The sequence below is a fragment of the Balaenoptera physalus genome (genome assembly GCF_965194825.1).
Source record: "Balaenoptera physalus genome assembly, chromosome: 4".
NCBI classification, from domain to species: domain Eukaryota; kingdom Metazoa; phylum Chordata; class Mammalia; order Artiodactyla; family Balaenopteridae; genus Balaenoptera; species Balaenoptera physalus.
The window spans coordinates 39,375,358-39,399,877 of NC_138891.1; the positions used below are offsets into that span (position 1 = coordinate 39,375,358).

The 24,520-nt window shown below is 45.1% G+C and overlaps 2 protein-coding genes and 1 long non-coding RNA gene across 10 annotated transcripts in view; 1 reads left to right on the forward strand and 2 right to left on the reverse strand.

Annotated features, from left to right (window-relative positions):
• Positions 1–24,520, reverse strand: part of LOC309659752 — a 167,492-nt gene that overhangs the window by 16,954 nt on the left and 126,018 nt on the right. The gene's annotated exons all lie outside the window — the stretch shown is intronic.
• On the reverse strand, positions 8,834–19,485 carry SHOX2 (SHOX homeobox 2). 4 transcript variants are annotated; one of them, XM_082459628.1, is made up of 6 exons: positions 18,605–19,485; positions 15,864–15,884; positions 15,487–15,695; positions 13,065–13,122; positions 12,660–12,748; positions 8,834–11,110 (listed from the first exon to the last, which is right to left on the reverse strand). In XM_082459628.1, exons 1-6 carry the CDS (start codon positions 18,951–18,953, stop codon positions 10,817–10,819), a joined length of 1,020 nt encoding a protein of 339 aa, XP_082315754.1. In that variant the 5' UTR covers positions 18,954–19,485; the 3' UTR covers positions 8,834–10,816. The 4 variants fall into 4 exon arrangements, with proteins under 4 accessions (XP_082315754.1, XP_082315756.1, XP_082315757.1 ...); XM_082459630.1 differs by having other exon boundaries at positions 8,834–11,074; positions 18,605–19,484; XM_082459631.1 differs by lacking the exon at positions 15,864–15,884 and having other exon boundaries at positions 8,834–11,074; positions 18,605–19,480.
• RSRC1 (arginine and serine rich coiled-coil 1) overlaps positions 22,872–24,520 on the forward strand; it is a 421,395-nt gene continuing 419,746 nt past the window's right edge. The window contains exon 1 of one of the 5 annotated variants that reach the window (XM_082459641.1): positions 22,872–23,206. The gene's annotated coding sequence lies outside the window, so the exon portion shown is untranslated. The remainder of the gene's footprint in view (positions 23,207–24,520) is intronic. The other 4 variants (XM_082459640.1, XM_082459638.1, XM_082459639.1 and 1 more) reach the window with 4 other exon arrangements.

Here is a 24,520-nt window from a genome sequence, read left to right on the forward strand (position 1 = left end):
AAGTGCCTTTTATATAAACCTGAAAATAACCCAAATGTTCATCAGTGTGAGAATAGATGCATAAGTTGGTACATGCACTCATTAGACTACTACACAGCAGTCAATTGAATTACAGTGACTTCAACAGTATGGGTAAATCTTAACAGATAAGAATGAAAAGTAAACATAGGAAGGTAAAGGCATGCTATTTGTAATCACACATATTAAGAAGTGAAAATTCAGAGGAGATAAATGGGAACAGAAAATGTTTAGATTTGAATATATTTCAAGGGCATTTGTAAAAGATTTACATAAACTATATAAGAAAGCCAAAGCAGGAGGAAAAGAAGAAGAGGTGAAGAAAAGCTGTGAATAAATTAAAGAAGTTCAAAATTTTTCCTAATACACATTGTATAATTATTAGTACTAAGATATAAGTTAGGAAAGAAAATCTGAGTACTACTGAGTATTATTTGTCTTTTTTAAGAATTAAATTAGGTCTCATTTCCTGAATATACACCACAAGAGGAGATATCCCCACATTAGCTACCACCCACTTCCCAGTGCAAAAGCATACTTCCCTCTTCCAAGCTCTACAGATATTTCCAAGACAGTCTACCTCCCCTTGACCGTCTTTATCTTCCTCCTTGTCTCCTATTGACCATCAGTGTCAGGCCTACAGTAGATGCTCAAATGTTTATTGAATACTTTGAACTTAATTTACTATGATTAGGCTTCTCTCTTTAAGATTTAAAAGAATGTTTAAGGAATTATTTAGTTGTATATTTTAAAAAGTTGTACTGGGATGTGACAAATGAATATCTTCTGTGAAACAAACAGAAGCATCCCATATCATTCCTGGGATTATTCTTTATTAAGTATCTGTTGCAGCATATAATATGTGGACATCACAGAGTTTGGTGAGTGAGTCTCCTAAGTTTAGCCCACTTACTCATCTTCTTTTCTTTAGTCTTTCTGCACTTACAACTTGCCTGCCTCCCATCCCCATCCCCATCCCCATCCCCATGGCAACCCTACCCTTCCCTCTCTTTCAACCACCACTGCCTCCAACAATGTCAAACTCCAAGGAGAAAGCAGAAGAGTCTGACAGGTTAAAGTAGAAAGGGGAAAAAAATCCAAAGTACATGGTAGGAATTTTAAAAATATCTGTTGAGTGAATGAATAAATGAGTTATGTACAACTAGGCTTGGAAGAGAGGAAGAGGACAGAAGAAGGAGCTGGAAGAGGTGGGAAGTTGCTCAAGATGAAAACATGAGTGCTTCTCATAGAATAGGTAGAAAAAGAGAACTCCCTTGAATTGTGAAGAGCTGGTAAGGAGAGGGTCATAGGAATTGAGAGTATTTGGGAAAATTTTCTCACCTGTTCTGTAGCCTACACTTCAGGCAGCCAAAGAGCATAACCAAGCTTCTTCATGTATTCAGCCCACTGACCTACTGTCTATCTCATTCTGCACCCTATTAGGTGGGATGATAAATTTGAGGGTGGTGGGGACTGAGGGCGGGGGTAGAGTAGGTAGAACTGGGCTAAACCCCCCTCACTGGTCCACTAACCTTAGAAATTATAATGTTATCCAGCAATTCCTAACCCCACCTGATTCCATGCTCAGCCCTCTGGTGAGCAGAGTTAACAGCGTGAGAGATAGAATCAGCTCTGTGCCCAGATCCACTGCTTTGTTGCTGATACAACTGCAAACATTCCAGAAATGAATCCTCCCCCTGCCTGTCAGGACCCATCTATTCTAATTCCTCTCCCTGATCTTGGAAAACTAAAAAAGGACCAGTTACCCTCTGAGTTAGTCAGAACTTCATTTGTTCTCAGTGGGGAATCATATCCACAGGCACAAAACTCCAACAGCACAACTGGTGCTAACTATTAGCCTAGATCAATAGTCTCAACAGAAAAGGTCAAAGGTCCAATGGGCTCTGGGAACCCCAGACCACATTACTCTCCACCTTGACCAACTTGACAGACAAGCTCAAATTGCTCTGGCTGTCCCCTTTCAGTGCATTAGCAAAGAACTTCAGGGCTTGAAACTAACAGTCCTTTCCCCTACATTAAATGCTTTTTAAAAAGTAAACAATAATAAGCAGAAGATGACAAAGAAGAAATTGGAACAATAAGGACAAGGATAATAAAACAGGACAAGAATTTTAATAGCTGGCTTACTTTTCAAAAAGGAAATATACACAATTTTGCAGATTTCTTTTATAGAAAGAAATATTTCTATTTTATTTCTTTATTTCATAACAATAAAAGAGATTTGTGGGGGACTCTGCTGAATGGCATATGGAGATCTGTATGCCTGAGTAAGATCATACTCTAGGGTATAGCAAAGCATCCCAGCCCTGAGTTTTGGAGGACTCTTGCTACAGACCAGACTCAAAAGGTCCCCTGGCATTAAAAAATGACCAGAGTCTCTTATACATAAAAACAGCTCAGAAACTTCCCATATTGACTTCCTATTGCTGCTATAACACATTTCCACAAACGTAGTGGCTTAAAACAACACAAATGATTATCCCACAATTCTATAGGTTAGAAGTCCAGCACAGGTTTTACTGGGCTAAAATCTAGGTGTTGGCAGGGCTACATTCTTTCTGGAAGCTCTGGGAAAAATCCCTTTCTTTGCCTTTTCCAGCTTCTAGAGGCCACCTTCACTCTTTGGCTTCTCCATCTTCAAAGCCAGCAACGTTGCATCTCTCTGACCATTCTTTCTTAGTCACATCTCTCTCTGAGTCTCCTCTTTGGCCTCCCTCTTCCACTTTTAAAGACCCTTTTAATACAGTGGGCCCACCCGAGTAGTCCAGGATAATTTCCCTATTTTAAGGTCAGCTGATTAGCAACCTTAATTCCACTGCAATCTCATTCCCTTTGCCATATTAGCTAACTTATTTACAAGTTGCAGGGATCAGAAAGTGGATATCTTTGAAGGTATCTTTATTCTGTCTATCACACTTCCTAATTACTCCCAAGGCAAATTGGAGGACCAGCCTCTCTCTTTCCAAACCTTCTTTTGATGGCTAGTTTTACCTAATGTCACCTTTCTAAAAAGTTTTGGAAGGAGGTCTGGAACTAAAAGTCCCCCAGGGTGGGTACTCAAGTCTTTTAAATGAGCATCAAGTGACACTAAGTTTTAATGGAAACTATATACACCTTAAAAGAAACACAACTGCTGACAGGGGAGAATTTCAGTAAATAAATATATTTGCCCATAAGATACGTAATTACATTTTAAACCACTAATGCCAGTAAACCTAATACAAAACACAATGTAGCCTGAGTACAGTACATTTTGGATAGGTTGATAGACTTTTTAAATCGTTTTTAAGGGTAGTTTATTTTCTTCTTCCTTAGCACGGAAACATTAAAAAATGTACTCAATAAATAAGCAAACGGAAGGAGAATCAATCTAATATCAAAGTGATCTGAGACTTAATGCCAGGTCTCAATTTGTATGCTGACGTTCCCGAATATAGGGGGCTGAAGGTCAGGGACTCTGGGTAACCTCTGCATTAAGAACGCCTTGAGTCGGGAAGACAGAGAGCACCCTTTCTATTCTATACAAAGGAGCAGCTCTAAAGTCATAGTCCCTCAAAAATTCTATGTAAAAAAAGCTTTGCAAGATTTGAAGAAAGTTTTATTCCAAACTCCAGGCCACACAGCATACACACACATAATCAATATTCACACTGAGGATGTGAAATAAATATGCACACCACCTCCTACTATTTTACAACACTGTCTCTCGTCACACAGACAAGTAAATTCAATATCCTCTGTATGTAACAGTACTTTGAAAGACAAATAATAAAAGTAGAGAAGAGAAGTGCATTTGTGGACACTTACTGTATGCCAGCCACTTTGCACGTCTTGTCTTATTTGATCCCCACAACATGCAAGGTGTGTGTTACAGGACACTAAGAGGACCTAGGCTCTAGGAAGCTAAGAAATTACCTGAAACTTCACATGCAATTAATAGGTGATATAGTTGAGATTTGAATTCAGGAAAATCTGCCTCTAAAGATTAGTCATATACTCAACCTACTTTATTAGTGACAAGTAGCTTTCTCTCCAGCAAAATCCTTACTGGTTATTAAAAACAAAAGTGCTAATATTCAAAAAAAGATTAGTCATATACTGTGACATCACACTGACTCTCAAATTAAGATGTGTAAAAAGTGTTCTGAGTTCTTAATAGATATTATGTGAAATATGAGCCAAGACTTCGTCATAAATCTAAATTTAGCCACTGGAAAGAAGTCCCTCTTCATTATATCTGTAAGTAGGACTCAACTGTTCATTTTACATGTCCTTACAATAGTAATCAAACATTTCTTCTTTTGTATTATATGTGTTTTCAGACTGCTATTAAAGATCGTTGGTCAGCAGCCCTTGCGTCTTTTAGCATTTCACTGCTAACGCTCTACAAACTTGGCCAGCCAAAGAAAACGCAGATGGTCCTGTGGAACACAAACCGCGGCAACATATGGTATGCATTTATTCCAACAAAGTGTGCTTCTTAACCTCTGGGTGTCGCTCCACCATTTCTTTATAAGGCTACTCATTTCCAAGGAAGGTTCAGTTTCCAAAAAGAGGGCAACAGGCCCCACATGTGTTGTATGGCCATTCAGATGCATATAATGTGTCTGAACGCCTTTAAGCAAGTGCATTTAGCACATGCTCCCTAACACTATCATATGTATTTATGAATTATCTCCCCCAAAATGGTAAGCCCCTTGAGGGAAAGTGCCATGCCTGATATCTCACCTTATTAGCCACACATGGCAGAGTAACAATACTATCTGTCATGTATATGGCACTGTGCAATCTCTAAATTGCTCTTATAGATAAGCCCCTAACTGCAATGTGACATTTGCCACATCATCCAGATGAGGCTCACAGAGGCTAAGCAATTAGCTGGAATCACAAACTAGTAGGTAATGTTTTCCTCTAGCCCACAACAGAGAAGTAGTTATTCCCTGTCTTGCATACTTTGTTATTTTCTTCTTCTAAGGTTTTTATTATAAGGACTAATGCCTATTGGCCTTTGCATTAAAATAAATATCATATAGTGGTAGTATACATAAGTGCAAGCCACTGTTCTTAGGGCTTTACAAATATTAACTTATTTAATCCTCCTCGCATCCCCACAAAATAGATGCTGTTTTTATCTGCATTTTACAGATGAAGAAACTGAGGCACAGAGAGATGAACTACTCCAAAATCACAGGACTGGTAAATGGCAGCAGTGAAGTTTGAATCCAGGAAGTCTGGCTCCAGAGTCCATGCCCTTAACTTATTCTGCTCTGTTCTGCCTGAATAAGAATCTACAAAGTTCTTTACTCAGGACATGTGAGCCTTTGTTCAACAAGGGGGAAAAAGGTGTGTTTATTCCTTCCTACGTGATTTATTTGATTATATTCTAAAACCTTTCTTCATGCCAATAGAACTCCACGTAAGTACTATACTAAATTTTCCTGTACTGAAGGCATATGCAATGGTTACCTTGATTGACACATAAAATACCCAAAACAAAATACCCCAAGACTTGAGGATTTTTTGTTTTATGAATTAGAGACATGAAAGGATTACCTAGGTATCAGAAGTGTTATAAGCTCACATCTGTAAGTCTTTCTTGGAGATTTTCATATTTCTTATACAAGAATGTTCCCTGTCTGAAATATTTCAGTGTTCACTCTGTATCTGAGCTTGAAAATTATCTAATCCTTTTTAACTGTTAATTTTCAACTACTTTTTCTTCACACATGCTTTCAATATAATGTTTAACACTTTTTATGTTTTTATTCCAGTCGTCTTGAAAACATGCTAGTAAACATGCAAGCATATTGTAAAGGTTTAAAATTCGTGGTGTGTATACATATATCAACAGGAGTTATGAATTATGTATATCTCAAGCCTATATAAATTAGATTTTGAAGAACAAGTATCACAGTACTCAGGCAGGTCATAATAAGAGATTCCATGTGAAATGTAAAAACTACCTTGAATAAATTATCCATAAGTTAACGCTCTCATTAGAATGACATATTTATTATTTCTGGTTTTGTGACATTCCTTTAATGCACTTTGACTAACTGTTCTAACAGCATGTTAAGAAACCATTGCAGGCCTTTTTCCCCCCCTTGGAATTAGCAGACTTTATTTACATTTGAACTAAAATAATTTAAAATAATATAACATTGAAAACAATCACCCATTTCCCAATGTAGAATACCATTTTCTTCTGCCCAGAAACACTTAATTGAAGCAGGATATAACTTTAGTAATTATTTTTGCACGGAATGACTCTAAAATTAATAGTCAATTGTAAGACTGTTTAAAAATTGGGAGACTGACAATCAAAACAATCTTAAATGCTTTTTTTGTGTGATGAAAAGGAGTGATCCTTTAATTCCCTCACACACATTAAACTGATTTCACAGACTTTCTGTACTGGTGTTTAACATAGTCAAGTGCTTGAGGTTACATAAAATAAACAATCTTGAGATCTTATTGCAAATGTTTGCAATTTATGATGTAAACTGATTTGTGAAAAAATAACAGGATCCCATGTCACCGAAGCCAAAAAGGCATTTTTCAGAAATCAAAATAGTTCCGAAATTTGAGCATTGCATTATGCTAAAGTATTACCATCTGAGGATCTAAAAAGTTACAAATCTGGGGGAAAACTCAAAATAGATATTTATCAGCTCAGCTTCAAGCTAAGGCCTCCGATCTCAATGGGCCTCCTGCATATCAGGGTCTTTAACACTAATGATGTTTTGAGTAAGCAGTTTTCCCCAGGGATTTTATAGCTTGGGAAGGCTTTGCACACCCTGAAATATTTGGGGGACAACTGGGGGAAATTTTAATTATTTATTGCGATTATTGAGCTTGGACCAAAACAACATGCATGTTGGGGCATATGTGAATTTAAAGTGAAGCTTTCCTCCGACCACTTCTCAGAGTGCCTCTGGAAACTCGGGTTTTGGAACCTCTTGTTCCCACACCCAAGCGCCTGCCCGGGTGGCCGTGGCACTCCGGGAAAGCGGGCTCTGCTCGGGCGCCTGTGGGAGGCTGGACCCCCGAGGGACCGGCCCCGATGGGAAAGGAAAGGCGGCCTTGGTCCTCGCTGAGTCTCGGGAGAGCGGACTCGGGAGGAGGCGAGGACGCCGCGGACGGCCCTGACGCCGGTCTCACCGACCGCGCCTGGCTCAGGTACCGCCGACGGGGCTGAGAAACTTTGGCCATCCTTCTTCTCACCCTGCCGGGCTGCGTCCGCGGGCTCCTCTGCCATCCGCGCTCCCGCCAGGACCCCATCCCCGCGGGCTCCGCGCCCAGCCCAGCCGGCTCCGGCTGCCGGTAACGTTCCAGCCGACGTAGGCCGCGCTGCCGCGCTCCTTCGCTGGTGCCTGGCGCCCGGCCGGCCTGGGCCCGGACGCAACGCCTCCTTTGACCTCAGGCTCCCCGAGCTCAGCTGCGGGGACAGGCTGGGCTCCGCGTCGGCCGCGCCCTTGGCTGGGCCCCGGACGGAACCGCCAACCCCCGGCCCCAAGTTCTCCCGTGACCGGCGACCTCCCTCGGGGTGTCCGGGGAAACGTCCGAGCCCGTGTCGGGGGCTGGATTAGGGCTGGGGCTTGGAGCCTGCCCGTTCGGACCCTGGACCCCGGCGCCGACGGGAGCCAGCCGGAGGCCACCGGCCCAGGCGGGAGGCGCGGCGCGGCGGCTTCAAAGCGCACCCCGCCCCCAAGCAGATGTTTATTATGAAAACTCGGGACTCTTGTCAAGTAGAAGACCCGCAAGGCCTGAGCTCTGAATACGGCCCAAGTCCTGTTCTGTGGTCTTTGAAGACTAAAAGATGAAAATAAACATATCACCCACGTCTACGCGGAGGAACAGCTTTGAGTGCGAGCTCAACCCGGGAGAGGGCCGGGTTGGGGAGGACGGAGCAAGGCCCGAGGATACGGGGCTTTGTCGCAGGGAGGGTCTCCTCTACGCATCCTCCGCCCCCTAGGGGGCCCCAGGGGACACTCGGGACACCCTCAATTTTGGCGGAGGGTGTCCCCTATCCCAAGAGTCCGAGAGGGAAGGGAAGGGAAGGTCAGGTCCTGTCCCGGGTCTTCACAGTCTGTACCCACCCGCAAACAGGCAGAGGCTTCGGGCTTAGTAGGCAGGATTTCTTCCGGGAGAGGGGACGGGAGGAGGAGGGAGGGAGGGAGGGGCTCCTCGGTATTCGGAGGACGGCTAAGACCGGCTTTTCCTAAACACGATCTTAGCTTCTACCTTTCCCTAAATTTAACGAACGAAAAATCTGTTTGGGCCAAAGCGCTAAACTGAAGTGGGAGGCGGGGGACCCGCTCTCCCCGGCACCACCGCCCCGCTTCGCGGCCCTTATCTCACTCCCAAACCGCCACCGACTCCGGGAAGGGTCGGCGACCTGGGACCAAATGTCTTGCCACAATTAACCCAGGTGGATTTCGCACCGCGTGACCACGCTTTCCTTCCTCCCCAAAATGTTCCCCAAATGAACTTAAAGGGCGAAAGTGCAGCAGAATGAAGAACGAGAGTCCGTCTTGGGGAAGGGGGTTATTCTATGTTATTCTACATGTTATCTGTTCCTTTATTGATTTGGTGTAAAATCAATCCGGTTTCTGTGCTGGGTGGATAAAATGGGGCGGGCGGGGGGCATTTTCTCTCAGGGCTTCCGAGAGCCACAGAGCCACCATTCTCACGGTCCGGTCCCTTGATTGCCGCACATAGGAGAAGAGGCAAGCGCTTTTCCAAGCTGGTATAGTCGAGAGAGAGACACATTCATCAAAAAGGAAGAAAGAAAGACTATCCCGGATAGTTTAATAGTAACAGGAACAAAGATGACGCGAACCCCATCAAATGAAACAATACTATTTTCATTCAATTGATCGCAAAGTGTCTTCAATTAATAACTTGGCACTTATTTAAAAGGTTTAACAGAGGTGAGACCGAAACATTTTGTACCGACAACACGTCATGAAATAACAGAATCTTCTTTTGTTTAAAATAACTTAATACACTAGAAAAAATATGGCAAATATAAATAATTTTGTTTTCATGGAGAACAAATAGTTACAAAGCTCAACCGCATACCAAAGTTCAGCTAAAAGAGCTTTTCCTCGTTCTTGTATAAGGGATTAAAAAAAAAAACAAACAAAAAAAAAACTAAGGAGACTTTTTTTTAGAGAATTGGGATACAGATTGCTTAGTCCAGGGTATCCCAGTTTAAATAGCTACATGAATTGAGACAAACAAAAATATTACTTGAATATACACCCTTGTGAGATAAAATGCAAATGTTGAAAGTCAACTATCAGTTCACACGTTATAGCCAAAATAAACTTTGTTCTTGTTTATCAACATATTTTACACAAACTTAGTGCCTGTATCTATCTGGGTGTTGTTTAAAGTGAGTGTGATGGGACAGAGAGGGGGAAATAAAGCACGGTCCTCAAATAGGACTTTAGGAAATCTGCAAGAGGGAATACAAGAAAAGGGGGAGGAGAGGGGACTAACACTGAGCGCCCACTATGTATCAGGCACCACGTGAGGCGCTGTACCTTCATCGTTTCATTTATCTTTTCTTTTTCCTTTGCCCACATTTTCTACCTGCCTCTGTTGTCTTGGGACAATCAGAGTGTAACTTTTTTGCCCTTCAGACTTTTTTCTTTCGTCCCCCAGGATTAAAGACGGGACAAAAATAAATATACATAGAAATATATATATCAATTTCCAGATGCTTTGGGTATTGTTTTTATACTGGAAATGAAAATGGAGTTAAGTGCATGTGAGTAAAGCGGGGAGTGGGGGAGACACCATCAATGGAATACAAGTAACATGCAAACAGGAATTTACTGTCAGCAGTCTGGACGGTTCTGCCATAATAATTTTCTCAGAGACATCACTGTCTGTGGTATCAGTTTTGTATTAATATCATTTTTTTTCTCTCCTCGTTTTTATACTGTCTTCCCTCTTCTTGCTCTTCCATACGTGGTGGTTTTTAACTCAAAGCACCTGATTCAACGTAAAAGGAGGCCCGCCTCTCTTATCAAATTTCTTGTATTAAAGTGAACTTCGCAGAAAAAGGTCAGTTTCAAAACCTGTGAACTTCCCAGCTGCGTACAATTTTTTCATCTTAATTCTTTAAATAAGTATACCTCTTCCTTCTGTTTTGCCTTCTTAGCCCATTTTAAAAAACATACACTTTAAGTTGGTAACTCCCCACCCCCACCCCCGCCCCAATTCTCTCGAGATTCGTCCAGGTTCTTTTTCCATATTTTTTAATGTACAAAATACTTTAAAATTTTTTTCTTTTTTGTTCCTTGGTTCTCTCTCCGATTTCAGCTTCTGACGAATAGCAATAAGTTCCCTTTCTCTATTTCTCTCTGGTTTGTCTTTTCTACCTTTTTTCCCCTCATTTTTTATTAACAGGATTTTTATTTCTACGCAAGAGTCCATCGTTGCAGTTTTGCCGTGAGCCACACTCCGCTGTCCCAGCACTCCCTTGTCCAGTCTCTCTCCAGACCTCCCAAACCCAGCCCTACAAAGCCAAATTCTAGGCCCTTGGGTAGGTGAATGGTCAGGAGCCACGGAGCTGGTGCCCCTCTTGGGATCCCAGGTCACGCCCTCCGAGTCCGGGATGCGGAATGGGGCAAGGGGCGATCAGCCGGGTGGAAAGAGGCTCGGCTCCCGAGGTCCGGAGCAGGTAACGGAGAAGCAGCGGGGTTCGGAGGGCGTGCAGGCTGCGCGCCGTGCTGCAGGCGCGACGTTGGCGCTGGCGTTGGCGTCACAGACCCAAGGCGGCCGCGTGCTTTTTGGCTTTCAGTCTGAGATCCGCGATGCTGGAGTTCTTGCTGGTAGTCTTGGCGGCAGCTGCGGCAGCCACGACGGAGGCGGCAGAAGCTGAGTCCGTGGCCAGCGTGGCGAGCGGCAGTCCGAAGGGCGGCGCGGGGAACATCATGTAGGGCGCGTGCGCGGCCAGGTGCGGGTGCAGGTGGTGGTGCGCGTGCGCCACGGCGCTGTCCAGCTGCAGCTGAGCCTGAACCTGAAAGGACAAGGGCGTCACGTTGCAATGACTATCCTAGGGTGACAACAGAATAGAAACAGAGCATTAACGGCGTCCAGCTTAGCTCGGGGAAGGCTGGGGCAGGGGACGGGAAAGGGGCATTTGGCTGACCTTATCAGTCTGTTACTGAATCTGGGGCGCCACAGGGATATTCCAGTGCCCCTGAGTCTCTGCAACTCGCTCAGTGTGGCCTATCCCCTTGAGTCCCAGGGACTCCCGTCTGCAGGAATTGTGGCCGCCCCCTCGGGAGCTGGGTCCGTCAGAGGGCGACATTGCTATTGTGCTAATACATCACCCTCCTGAAAATAACAATGTATATTGGACAGACGATGGGGTGAGGGTCATTACCCTCCTCTCTTGATGCTGTCATACACCTTTTACCCCGCTACTAAAGCACTGAAGTACCATTAAGCAAATTACAAAACTTTTAAAATGTCACCTAGGAAGTTATTGCATCTTCATCACAACTGGCACAATTGTTAGTACTTCTAACATTTACTGCTATTAAAATTACCTTGGGATCTTGTTAAAATGTGGATTCTAATTCAGAAGGTCTAGTGTAGGGCCAGAGAGTCTGCATTTCTAACAATCTCCCAGCTGATGCCGATGCTGCAGACTAGGAGATCACCTTCTGAGTAGTAAGGGTCTCCTTTTAAGATTCCCCTCTCTCTCCAGTCATTCTCTCTTGCTTCAAAAGCCTAGCATCAGGATACCAGAATCCAGTGGTGCCAGGAGAGCTAAGATCTGCCTAATACTAACCCTCAATACACAGGTGCAGCCAGGTGTCTCCCCTGACCAGGACACTGGTATCTGAGAGTTAATTCATGACTTCACAGTCCTATGGAGCAGGGGGCCTGGCCATGGGGAAGGTCAGGCACTGGTTGGGAAAGGATTGCACCCTTAGGCTTGGAGAATGGGGAGTTCAGAGCACTGGGATTTCCCAGGATTAAATCATTGCTGCAGGCTGTACTTTTAAAATATAGTCTTAAAGGTTTCTGTATGGCTAAGAAATGGATTGCAGCCGCAAGGTGTCCCTGGGAAGACCAGTGCTTCCCTCTCTACTAGATATGAAGTTTTTCAGCTTTAAAAAATCAAGTCTGAGCTGGGAGTACTTTTTTTTATTTATCTATCTATCTATCTATCTATCTATCTTCAGTCAGAGACATTTAATGTGAATAAGAGGTAGAAAACACCTAGAAAAATATTTAGAAAGTTGCCTTAGAAACACCTCAGGACTAACCTCTGTACTGGATCTGACAAAATCTTAATCAGAAGTCTTTTCCTTCCTCTCCCCAAGTGCAATCTTTAGTGCATTTTTAAAGGACCAGTTGCTGCCCTCAGGCCTCTGTGGGTTTCCCATGAGGACAGAAAGGACTAGGCATGTAGGCTCCTGACACTGTATAGGTTTTTAAAGGGGAGTAGGTCCACTATATCATCTGAAAATTGATTCTCTAACTGTATAGACACCTATATTGGGGCTCAGAGACAGGGGATGTTCAACAATTCAAGCAAATATCCAGGTCTTTTCACAGTTAAAAACAGGTTGAAACTGGGCTGTACTTGCCTGCTGAAATGGCATCCTTAAAGCACCTACATTGACGTACGGTGCTACTCTACAAGCTTCAAATTGGCTGGCAGCCCCTATGAGGACGCCTGCAAAAAATGGGGGAACAAAACACACTAAAGTGAGATTAACATGTCCAGCATTGTTTTCCAAGGTTCCAAATGGTACCAAGACAGAACTATTTCCTTTGGAATTGTACTGTTATCTTCCTAAACTGCTGCCAAAATTTAAAGCAATGTAATTTACTCCCAAACTTTAGGACTCTCATTAACTGCCTTCGGAGCAGATTTTTAAATAAGGACCATAGTTATATTTGACAAGGTTCTTTTCTGTCTTCATAATAACAACATGCCTTAATACTCTTTTTACTTAGAGTATCAAATGTTCTTTGTCTGAGAAGCATACCTTTATGCAGTTGATTTTCTTGTTTTCTACATTTAGCTCTTCGATTTTGAAACCAAACCTACAAATTGGAGGAAAAAATAAAACCTGGATGTTATGACTCAGAGTAATGTTTTAGGCAAGGATTGGGAGATATAGCAAGCAATCTTTGAATTATATACAAGAATCTTAATTTCCAAAGTTAAAAACATAAATAAATGACAAAATAGAAAGATTTCATATACTTTTGCGAGATACGTTGTTTCTTGATAAATTACTGTAGTCCCGGTTTCATGTTTCCACAGTTAGAATCCCCAAGGCCTAAAACTCACCCTGGTACCTGATACTAAAGTGATAATGGGTTTAGATGTTTGCCCAGTAAGACCTGAGAAGAATGTGCTCATTAATAGCCTGTAATATTAATTAGTTTCATCTTCAAGAAAAACCAAACACCAAAGCAAATAGTGACTCTGTTTTTTGTTTTTTTTTTTTCCTGGGGGTGGGGGGGATAAGAGTGGGGGAAGAGGTAATTAGTGTCATAAAAGCCTCACTACAAAGAAGTTTAGAATTTCTCTGTTCCTCTGTGCAGCAGAGTGTAACATGGTAGCAGAATAATTGTGCCATTATCATGATAATCTAATTTGCTTCTATAGAAAAAGCCACTGGGTGCAGTTAGGGTAGTAGAGAAGTGTCCAGAAGACAGATCAAAATTTAAATAAAGTATGAAAAAATAAATACCAGCAATGAAGTTCACTTATTATGAGAAAAAAAGAAGAACATTCTGTGAAATGGGAGTGGGGTATGAATCAAGTAACTGCTGGATACTATCTTCTCCCAGATATTACCTTCTTAGATAAACTTGACAACTTTTAGAGGCAGTATGGAAGATTTTAAGAAATTCAAATAAAGCTTGGTTTTACACTCCAATAATATAGCATTATATTCCAATAATACAGCATATTGACTGATTCATAAATTAATGTTAAAAAACATGAAAGTAAAATATTGCTTCAGAGCTTTCTTCTTGTTTTTGAAAGCAAGTGTCACAGTCAATGGAAATCTTCAAAAATTCCCCTGCCATTTAGTGTAGTAGAAGGGTAGATTTCATGCCAGGGTGGCATCCTTTGTGTACCTCACATGGCCTGAGGCTTCTTGCCTCTTTTTTCCCGTAGAAGAGTTGGAGCTGATATACTAATGCTCACAACTGTAATAATTATCATCATGTCTTTAAGGGGGTGCTAAGCCTCTAGAGATCTCAGTGCACAGAGCAAAGTAGGAGAGGCTTAAAAAGGAAGGCTCTGCTGTTGATGCTGTGATGACCAAGGCAGCCTATTATTACTTTTCCCCTTTAAAGTGACTGCTCTGTTTTTGTCCTGATCCTATTACAAGACACGGGGAAGCCCCATAAGAATTGCATAGTTCGCTGCAGATGGTGGTCTCTAGCCCAGAGACCTAGGGAGTATCTGTTACAGTGATACTTTGTAACAGCTGCAGATGTTCAGGCCTAAAACTGCTCCATGTGTTCAAACAAATAATGACTATCATTTTCTCCTATTTTATTATTTGAGTGGAAATACAACCTGAAACATTTAAATTCGTTTTCCATAAAACTAAAAGGATATGTATGCATGTATGTATATAATTTTTTCCCCTTAAGCGCTCCTGAAGCCTACTTTTCCCATTACATTCACCGCCACAACCAGTAAAGAAAATCTGCTCCAGTGCTAACTCCATTGAGTGTGGCACTTGCTGGGGTCAGATTTTGGAAATGTCAATATTAAGATACGTGGATTGTTTTAAAATCAAGTTTCTGTAGGTTCAGGTTCGCTTCCCTGGTTAAGTGAGAGAACAAAGAGTGACCAAACACATTTATTTCTCTGCTATTTCACACACAGTTTGAGATCGACCGCTAACGGCAGACTGTAAATTTGTGCACTTAACAGTTGCTAATTTTCTTTATAGTCTGTACATCTATAAACCTAATTGGCATATCCGCTTGGCAAACCTAGATCCCAGAGCAGACCCTCAAGGAAACCCAACTCCGGCGAACAAAATATTCGTTGTAACTTTTAAGGCATCCAGAAGAGAAAACGTTTTCTGTGGGATTTTTTTAAGGCTTATAAAAGTAGGCCCATTAGGATTAAACCACATTAAAGGCATCGTGAGGCGAGGGTCGGGGGTGTGGTTTATAGAAACTCTGGGAGCAAGCCCAGCACGGCTTTCTTCTGCTGGGAACATATGTTGGGATGGGGTGGGGAGGGAGCACGGGAAGGCTTTAAGACCAAGATCTACTTTGGAACATAAGACCTCTAGCAGAGACATCGCTTCCCTTCTCACCTCACTCCAGACATTTGAACCCTCACCCTCGTCGTGTGTACCCCAGGCAACTCTCCAACCCCAGGCATGAGCCTCCTCTGCTCCCCGCGACCTCCTCACAGGCGGGTACCTGCACTCGGGCCTCGGACAGCCCCAGCCGCTGGCTCAGTTCTTCACGCATAAAGGCGTCCGGGTAGTGAGTCTCGTCAAAAAGCCTCTCCAGCTCGTTGAGTTGTTCCAGGGTGAAATTGGTCCGACTTCGCCTCTGCTTGATTTTGGTCTGGCCTTCGTCCTCCATCCCTTTCGCATCCTCTTTGCGATCCTTCGGCTCCGGGGACACTGGAGGGGGCACCACGAACAGGACCGCACACATACGTCCACGCGCGCACACAGCAACAGCCACACACACACACAGACAAAAACAACACAGCAAATGCCATTACCAGATCTGTCTCCAGAAGGATGGAGGATCCTGCCCCCTCCCGGAGTTCCTGTCCAGTTCCTCACCCGGCCGCGAGGAAGAGGATCCTGGAGACGCGAAAAGATCAACTCTGGGCGGCCGCCCGCGGGCAAGGTGGGCATTCACCCACCCATCCCTTTTGCAACTGTGGCCTCAGCTCACCTCCTCACTATTCAGCCCACAGTCCCCTGCCCTCCCCCGAGAACACCAAATCAATTCCACTCACCCTCTCTTGCATTCACTCTCCCCCACTCGCGCACAGAAACCAAAAGCGCCGCACCGGGCGGGTCACAGAACGAGATCCCGGCAGGACAGCGCGGCGAGGCCACGGACTGGCCTCTTACACCGGCCATTCCCAGAGTGCTGGGCCGTAGTCAGGCTAGCAGTGGCCGCCGCCGGCTCTCTTGTCTCTCTCAAACTTGCTGGTCTAATTTGGGAACAATTGGGCTGAAGGGTCACAGCCGGAGGACAAGACCCCGGTGCCGTATGGCACTGGGAGCCACTTTCCCGGGCGCTCTGTGCGGACCCAGGGCTTGGGCCAAATCCCGCGGACGGCCCACGGACAGTCAGGCAGTCCCTGTCCCCCCTGCCGAATCCCAGTCGCCTGAGCAGAGGCGCCCACGCCATGTTGGCGGCCTGGAGGGCTCGCTGCCCACACCCGGCCGGAAGGCCGAGAGGCGGAAAACCAGCTTCGGGGAGCCAGCGAAACAGACCGCTGTCTCTTTCGCTCCTTTCTCCCTCCCCATTGGAAAGGCAGACGCGACCCTGAACGCTTAAACCCATAGAGATCAACAGGTTCAAGCGGAACATTCGGGATCCTCGGTTTCTATTGGTTGCTCAAAGCCTTTTCATGCATCCAGCAGCTCGGATGTTTAATAAAATATGCATTTTTCTGCTCTAGGTTTGCACACATCCGTTGCCACTTTCCTGTCCTTCCTTCTCCTCCCTTTAAAAACAGGAGCTCCACGAGTGTGAGCATACAGGGACACCAGAGGGATGTAGCTCTCTCTCTCTCTCTCTCTCTCTATATATATATTTAGGCCAAGGGACCGTGATCAGGGGAGCCGGTATCAACATAAGCTGCCCTCTGGAACCTTCATCCTCTGCGCCTGAGTCGGAGACTTGGGTTTTTAAGGTGCAAAAGCTGAGTTTGGATAATCGAGGCTGTTTGCAATTCTTCCCAGCCCAGAATCCCGATCAGCATGGGTGTTAAAAATCATTTCCAGAAGAACCGGCCTGCAGACAAATTAATATTTGCCCTGAGCTTGGAAATCAACAATCCCAGGACTTCGTTTGCCCACGGTTCAGACCCTAACTTCGCGGGGGGGCCTGCTGGTGTACCCAGGGCCTGGAGCTGGGGACTCAGGCCCGGGAGGGTGCACTGGACTGCCTGACAGTTACGCTACCACTTGCCAAATTTAGGAGTACTTGGTACCCCGTCTGGGAGAAGAACCTCTAGAACTCAGCCCAGCTTGGCATTCTAGTTACTGTGATCTTAAGTGTTTCCTGCATATCTACTTCTCACAGTTCGTGTTGTGGACGTTTGTCCTTCCTCAGGGAAGAAGTGGATACATTATAGCACAAACTGAAGCCAAGTTAATAGGAAAATATTTCCACAGATATTGCAATGAAATTTAAATACGAAAACACATCTTTCAGATTCTGCCTTTGGCTTTGTTTATTTCGTGCCATCCACAGTGGAAGCCTCTCAAACTTTTGGGGCTTCAAAGAGAAAGACGTCCACATTTACAGTTGATTAACAGACTTAATATAATCTGTATTTCGCCCCCAAATTTCCACTTATTGGCCTAAACAAGAACAGACTGTGTTATAAAAGACTTAATTGCTTGCTTAAATATGTGATTCTAAGCATGCCACATATTTTCTTAATTGGAAAAATATGGCAGCACACCAGTTACTGCAGGCACCAAGTGCCAAATTAATTTTATTGTTGAACTCCTTTGAATTGGTACAGGATGCTCCACCATTTAGAAAAAGCCTTTTCCTAACACTTTCCTGGCACCAAAGGATTATCCCACCACAAAATCAGAGTACTGGATGATGCGACGCAGTAAAATGTCGAAAAACAAACAAACAAACAAAAAAGGAGCCTAACGCATCTCCCGAAAGAAACAGCGCACAGCCTGAACCTTAGCCTGCCTTGGTCTCATTGTACCTTCATAGCTCAAAGAAAATGGGAAGTTTGGGGCCCTAAATTCCAGGGAGCCAGGGTCTTAGCGGAGTTAGCGGCAGCACGAAACCCGAGGCGACTCCAGGGTGAAATCCCAATCAATCTCTCTGTCTCTGTATCTCTGTCCCCTTTCTCTCTTTTCCTTTTTTTTCTCGGGCCTAGGAAAGGGGCTCCCGCAAACTCGGCGCTAGATGCTAACTGTAATCCCGCCGCCCGGCCCAGCTACTGCCAGCACCCCCTTTCGCAGCCCGGCCCAGCGAACTTCCCCATCCGCCTGCGGGCCGTCTGGGCTGCGGGCCCACCCTCCCGTTGGTGAAAATGCGTTTCGGTGGAATGGGAGTAGCGGGAGCATCTGAGAAGGGCGCGCGCAAACCCCACACGCCCCCACCCCCTCCCCGCTCACACATTCGGACCCCACCCACGACCGTGCACACCACCGGACTCCCACCCCTCCATCCTCACTCTACCTTCCCAAGCTGGGGTCCAAGAGCCCTCTCCGCGTCCCGCCCCCTCCCCGCTGGGCCTTGGTGTCCTCTCCCGCCCGAAAGGAGTCAGGAAGGCGGGAAGGGGAACCGCGGCCGGGGGTCAGGCCGTTACCCTCGGTGAGCCGCGGGCTGCCCGGCTCCCTGCTTCTCTCGGCGGCGCCCATGTCCAGCTCCCGGACGGGAGAGCGCCCTCCTCCAGCTCCTCCGCCCGTTCCTCCTCCTCCTGCACCTCCTCCACCTCCTCCGCCTCCGCCTCCTCCTCCTCCGCCGCCGCCGCCTCCGCCGGCCGCCCGGACTGCGGGACTGCTGCGGTCGTCACGGCCCGGCTCCGCGCAGCCGGCCGGCTCCTTGGCCCCGCGCAGCGGCCCGCTCTCCAGCACCTCCCGGTACGTGATAGCCTCCTTCTTCTCCTTCACTTTCTGGTCAAAAGACTTCGAGACGAACGCCGTAAGTTCTTCCATCGCCGCCAATGCCCGTCAGCCCCGCGCTCAACGTCTCCCAGCCGAGCCCAGCTCTTTTTTTCCTTCTTCTTTTTTTACTGCTCCAGCCCCCCCAATAATAACACATCAATGGGACAGGGGGTGGGGGAGGAGTGGGAGGAGGAGGAAGAAGAAGAAAAAGAAGAGAAGAAAGAAGAAAGAGGAGGAGAAGTAGAAGGAGAAAAAGAAGTAAGAAGAGAAGGAGGAGGTGAAGGAGGAGGAGGAGGAGGAAGAAGAGGAAGAGGGAAGGGGCGGGGGCCGCGGGAGGGAAATGGGAACTGATGCTTCCCTGCCGGAGCGCGCTTGTTCAATGTTAAGATCTTTGACAATTCTTCCTGCGGAGAGTTCAGATCTGATAGCAACGCAGCGCTTGAAGTCTCACTATTTATACTTCGCAAAGGCGGCCCCTTGTTCTGAGTAAATTACCTCCCCTTCGCAACTCGGAGGGAGACCCTTCCCGGGAAGCACCCGCGCCACTACCTGGGGGTGGGGGAGTGGGGGTTGGGAGGTGGGGGTGATAGGGAGAGAGGGAGGGAGGGAGGGGGGGGAGAGAGAGAGAGAGAGAGAGAGAGAGAGAGAGGGAGAGAGAGAGATTGAGATTGATTAAGGCTGGAGTCCAGGCTGGCTGGGGCTGGAGTGTGAGTGAGGACAGCGAAGGGGGACCAGAGGGAGTGGGAAGAGGAGGCAGACAGTCCGGGTTTTCAGATATCTCGGCCGCCTGAGCTCTTGGCCATTAATTCAGGATGACAAGAATCCATAATTAATTTAATTAGGCGTGGATTTTGCGTTGGTGTCACGGCTTACTTAAACACTAGGGAGCTGGACTTATTCCGCCGGGGCGTGGTCAAGAGGAAACTGACAAGTGCGCGACTCCTGGAGTCAATAGGGTATCCCGACTTGGCATCCGACCCTATGTCCTCGCCGGGCGTCAGGGTGCAGCGCAACTGCTCGGCCCCGCATTGCTGCCCAGCAACCCTGCCCTGCATCAGGCGCCTGGGACCCCAGTTCCGTATCCTGACCCCGTATCCCAGTCCTACATCCCTGCTACCCCGAAACCTTGTAGCCTGGCATCCTGGCTTCACAACCCTGCCGAGTCAGGGTCCTTTACAGTTTCTCAGGCGCGCGCAGCTCCTTTCAGGGGCTTCCGGGCCCGCGGCCAGAGCTGAGCCTGGGTCTTCACCAAGCTCCCTGCCCCGGGGAGTTTGTGATTATTCGCGTCCTGGAGACCGAGCCGACTCCTCTACGGACAAACCCTGCTCGAAGTGGCTAGTTTGTTTAACACATTTCCCGAGCAGCTGTTCCCTGACAGATTCCATTTTAAAATGTTCCCTTAGCGCTTGGTCAAGGACAGTTTGACTTCGTTCCCTCTTTGAGGTCTCAGGACCCTCATCCTTCTCCCTTACTCTTTGCACCCGGACCCCTCCCACAATGAACTAGAGAAACTCTTCTTTAGCATCCCGGGAAATATTCTAATTGATTTCCTAATTTTGAAAAGAAAATGATTATCTCTCTTTGAGTTTGAAAAAAGAAATCGATGTTAAGTTTGTGGCCCATCTAATTTATGTACCATGGATTATTAAAAAAAAAAAAAAGCTCGCCGGGAGAAAAGCACCCCCCCCTCCAAAGCTATGATTTAAAATATATTCCTGGACTATTTACATCGAAACTGTTATATGGAAGGACACATCTATATTCCTGAGTCATTTGTCCGTATTGTGCAGGACAAAGCTTGCTGTGAGAATTGTGGCCATATATATATACCCCTCACATAAGAATATTTACATATGAAAAAAAAGAATATTTATATATGGAAAGTTATATTTACCTGAGTGTGTAAACAAATATACCTCTTCAAGTGTGGCTTTGGGGACATTTTTGAGTAGTCTGAATATTAATGCAGTCTTTCTAATGTTAAAGGTAACTTGTTCGTTTTCTTGGATCTTATACTCTTTGTAAAAATAAAAGCAATTATAGAACTTTGATTCCTATATCTTCCACCCATTGGTTAAGGCATTAACACAAAGTTAACAGATAATTTGAGAAGTTCCATCAAAGCAACCGAAACGTGTAAAAAGAGAACACAATTACAACTTAATACATTAATGTTTGTAGAATGTATGGAAATAGAAGCTATACGTAACTTTATGTCATACCACACTACTCAGACTAAAATATTCACAGTGAACTTAATGAAGATGGAAATCACACTCTTTAGAATTGTTACTTTGCCTTTTTTCTCTTGAATAAAGTTTTTTTTCTTCTTAAAACATTTCATTTATTGCTACTTTTAGGAAAAACAATTAAGATCTTTAAGTTTCCAGTAGCAATAGCTTTTAAGTATCAGTAAATTACACGAGTGTTTGCTTTTTATTACACTACAAAAGAGACTCAAGTACTCACTTTCCAAAGTTATATGAATTTAGAAACATGATTTTACAGTTAGTCTTGGGTTACTATTTGTGACCACTTTACTCCTGATATTATTAGAAGGGAATAACCATAAGACTTTAATCCTTTATGAAAATCCGTTTTTAAGGTTATTTAGCAGAATGACAAATAATGGGGTCAGCTAAATAGATGTGGTGCTCAAATAGCTCTCAAACTGAGGTGTTAAATGTGTATTCACAAACAGCTCCAAAAACAGCCACTATTAAAAGTCTGGTAAGGGATCAGGAGGCTCACCAGCTACTTTTTTTGCCCTTTCAAGCACATGACTTTTAAGTCTGAACTCAAAATCCATCTACTAAGCTTGAGGGAAAGATGAACAATTTAAAGTTAATTAGGAAAGGCTTGGATACAATAGTTGTATAATTCACACGAAATAGATTTTCCCATAGATTTTTCTGGCATGTTGCTCTTAGTATATTACAAATAGTGGTGTTCCTATGAGATGGAGCTATGAGAGATCTGTGGTGTCTAACCACGGATTCTTACTGGCCTAAGTGAAGTTTAGTTTAAAAAAAACCCACCAAACCCAGGTTTTGAAATCATATACTAATAAATGCTCACCAAGTTCTAATGATGTTTCTTTAAATAGCAAATATTTTCCGAGGACAAGACATTCAAAATGCATTTCTGGTAAAAACAAACAAACAAACAAACACAAAACACTGAGAGTAAAGTTCAGTTGACAGCCTGCAGACAGATATACAGTTTCCAATAAAATTCAGGACCCCAAAGGTTCATTTCCACCGCCCCCCCACCGGCTCTTGAATTATTTAAAATAAACATATAGTGCTGTAGTTAAGCTTTAAAATGGTTCCTCAAAACAGGTTAGTTAAGGTATAGTCACTTATGAGATATAAAATTGTGGAGATGATTTTCTCCATCTCAAATGTCTGTGGAAAACTGTAGCTTGGGTATACAGCAGTTGTGAACGAGTTGGTTCTCACAGTCGACCCAAACCAAGGCCAACAATTTACCTCCTTATCGATGCTTACTTATAGTAAACAAGGAAAAAATGATGTTCATGCAAGGACATATAAAGTCGTATGAGTTACAGAAAATGCTGAATTGCTTTCATTTGTATTGGTTTAAGTAATAACAACAAAAACCCCTACACATTTAATTTATTTTCCAGAAGACACCTCCTTTCCCTGCCTCGGGCAGTTTTCTCCCATTCCTCAACCAACCAGTTACTTTAATGTGAGAAAAAAATTTGCGCCCAACGTGTGCCTTCACCTTCAGGGCAGAAGAAACGCCGACTTTTAATGCACTTTTGCAAATAAATCATTACAATTTAATCACACACGACTCTGACGCTATACAGACACACTCCCATGATTTATTATTGTTGGGCCAGTTTCCTCCTCTCCCAGCGTGAGATAATCGATTTTGCTACGTGTGGGTGTCTATATAACTTCCTATAATGCAGATTGGTTTACTGATTATCTGTGACAATAACGACGATTACTAAGGCAATAATACTCTTCAGTCCCCACCTTTATTGCTTTTTGGTAACAAGAAACTCAAATAATCAAGCACGCAAAACCAACACTAAACAAAAAATTGGCGGCGTGACAATCTACTCCCTCGGCACTCCTAACGCCTGGCAGCCTCCATCGATGCACTCGAAAGCTCGGCTGACGCTGCCTGGCGGTGAAACCAGGAAGGCGGTGAGCTTAAACTGAAGTAAGTTCGGTGGACGCCAGCGGCGCCCAGATTTGAAGAAACGTTTCCAGATCTGCGGCGCTTGTAAGTCTACGGGAGGTGTAAGCCCGAAGGCCGGAATCCAGGTGATGCCCGCGTCCGGGGCCTGAGAAGCGGCGCCCGCAGCTGAGGGGTTCCGAGGCCCTATTCCGGCGTGAGGCGGCGCGGGCCTGGCGCAGTCTGTGTACGGGAGGCAGCAGCAGCGGCAGCTGCGGGGGGTGGTGGGAGCTGGTGGTGGTGGGGGTGCTGGCCCGGTGGCGTGCCGAGCGGCGCAGTGCGCAGGCGCCTCGCACCTGGAGGAGTCTGACCTTTTGAGGACCAAGCTGGGGCCTTAGCGGGGTGGCAGCTATAGGGTGGTACGCGGTCGCAGGCCTCAGGCTAGGCCCTGAGTCTCGAGGTGGTGAGGGAGAGTTAGCCACCTGTTCTCCGCCTCCGCTCCTCAACACCTCTCGCACCCCTACCACACCGCCAGTCCCTGATCCTTGATAGCTGCTTTTGGGTTTCTGGGTTCGTCTTGTAAGGTGTGACCGGTGCTTCGTCACTAGCCATAGGTAGGGTGGAGCGTGAGGAAGGCTGCAACCTGGCGTACTCTGTCCCACCCACTCCGTTGTCTCTACTTCAAATCCGCCTCCCCTTCCAACTCCGCCCTCCCCCACCCCCACTCCACCCTCCCCCTCCCCCTCCCTCTCGCTCGCCGAGAGGAGAGAGAGTGCTGGGTGAAATACACTTTCCTTCCTTAACAAAGAAATATACTCGCCTTAAACGCTCATCTGTTTTCTTGACTTCAGGACTTGTGGTCATAGCCCAAGAGCATATGGCTACCCTTACACTGTTTCCTTTGGTGAGAGGTTATAATGCACTGTTATACATGTTGCCTGCTCTTGATTTTAGGTCATCCTTAATTTCTCTTTCAGAGGTTGTATATATTTAAATGCACAGTGGAGGCCAATTTTTTTTTTTTTTTTTTGCATTTTCAGAATTAGCAGTAACTTATTTGTGTTTCAACTAACTAGGTACTAGGTAGTTAAATAAATTAAAATGTCTCGTGTTGTCACAAAAAAGTATTCCAAGTTGTCATCTTTGGACTTAATCATAAAAGCTCTAAGTGAAGGAGATACGCAGAGTTTTCAGGTTTAAGGATTGGAGCAGATATGACAGGTGCAACCCTGTGAGGAAACTGGGTATCCTTTGAGAGCCCATTTAGCCCTAGAGTCTATAAATATTCACTTTATTTGCAGACACAGGAGATTTCCTGCTAAGTGGTAGCACTTTATTACTGTATGTTCTTCAATAAGAGGGCTAAAAATGTTTGAAACTGAAAAAGGTAAAGGCAGCTGGCACCTGTTAATTGGCCTTACCAACTTGACTAGTCTCAGCAGAGTTGTGTTATGAGTTGGAAT

What these genes read in the sequence shown, in the direction of transcription:
- SHOX2 (XM_082459628.1), bottom strand. Translation starts at nt 18,953, where the DNA reads ATGGAAGAACTTACGGCGTTCGTCTCGAAGTCTTTTGACCAGAAAGTG. An exon ending in ATCCTCTTCCTCGCGGCCGG is followed by an intron (nt 15,696 to 15,863) that starts GTGAGGAACTGG and finishes TGCCCCCTCCAG; the next exon opens with TGTCCCCGGAGCCGAAGGAT. An exon ending in TAAGGATGCCATTTCAGCAG is followed by an intron (nt 11,111 to 12,659) that starts GCAAGTACAGCC and finishes TTGTCACCCTAG; the next exon opens with GATAGTCATTGCAACGTGAC.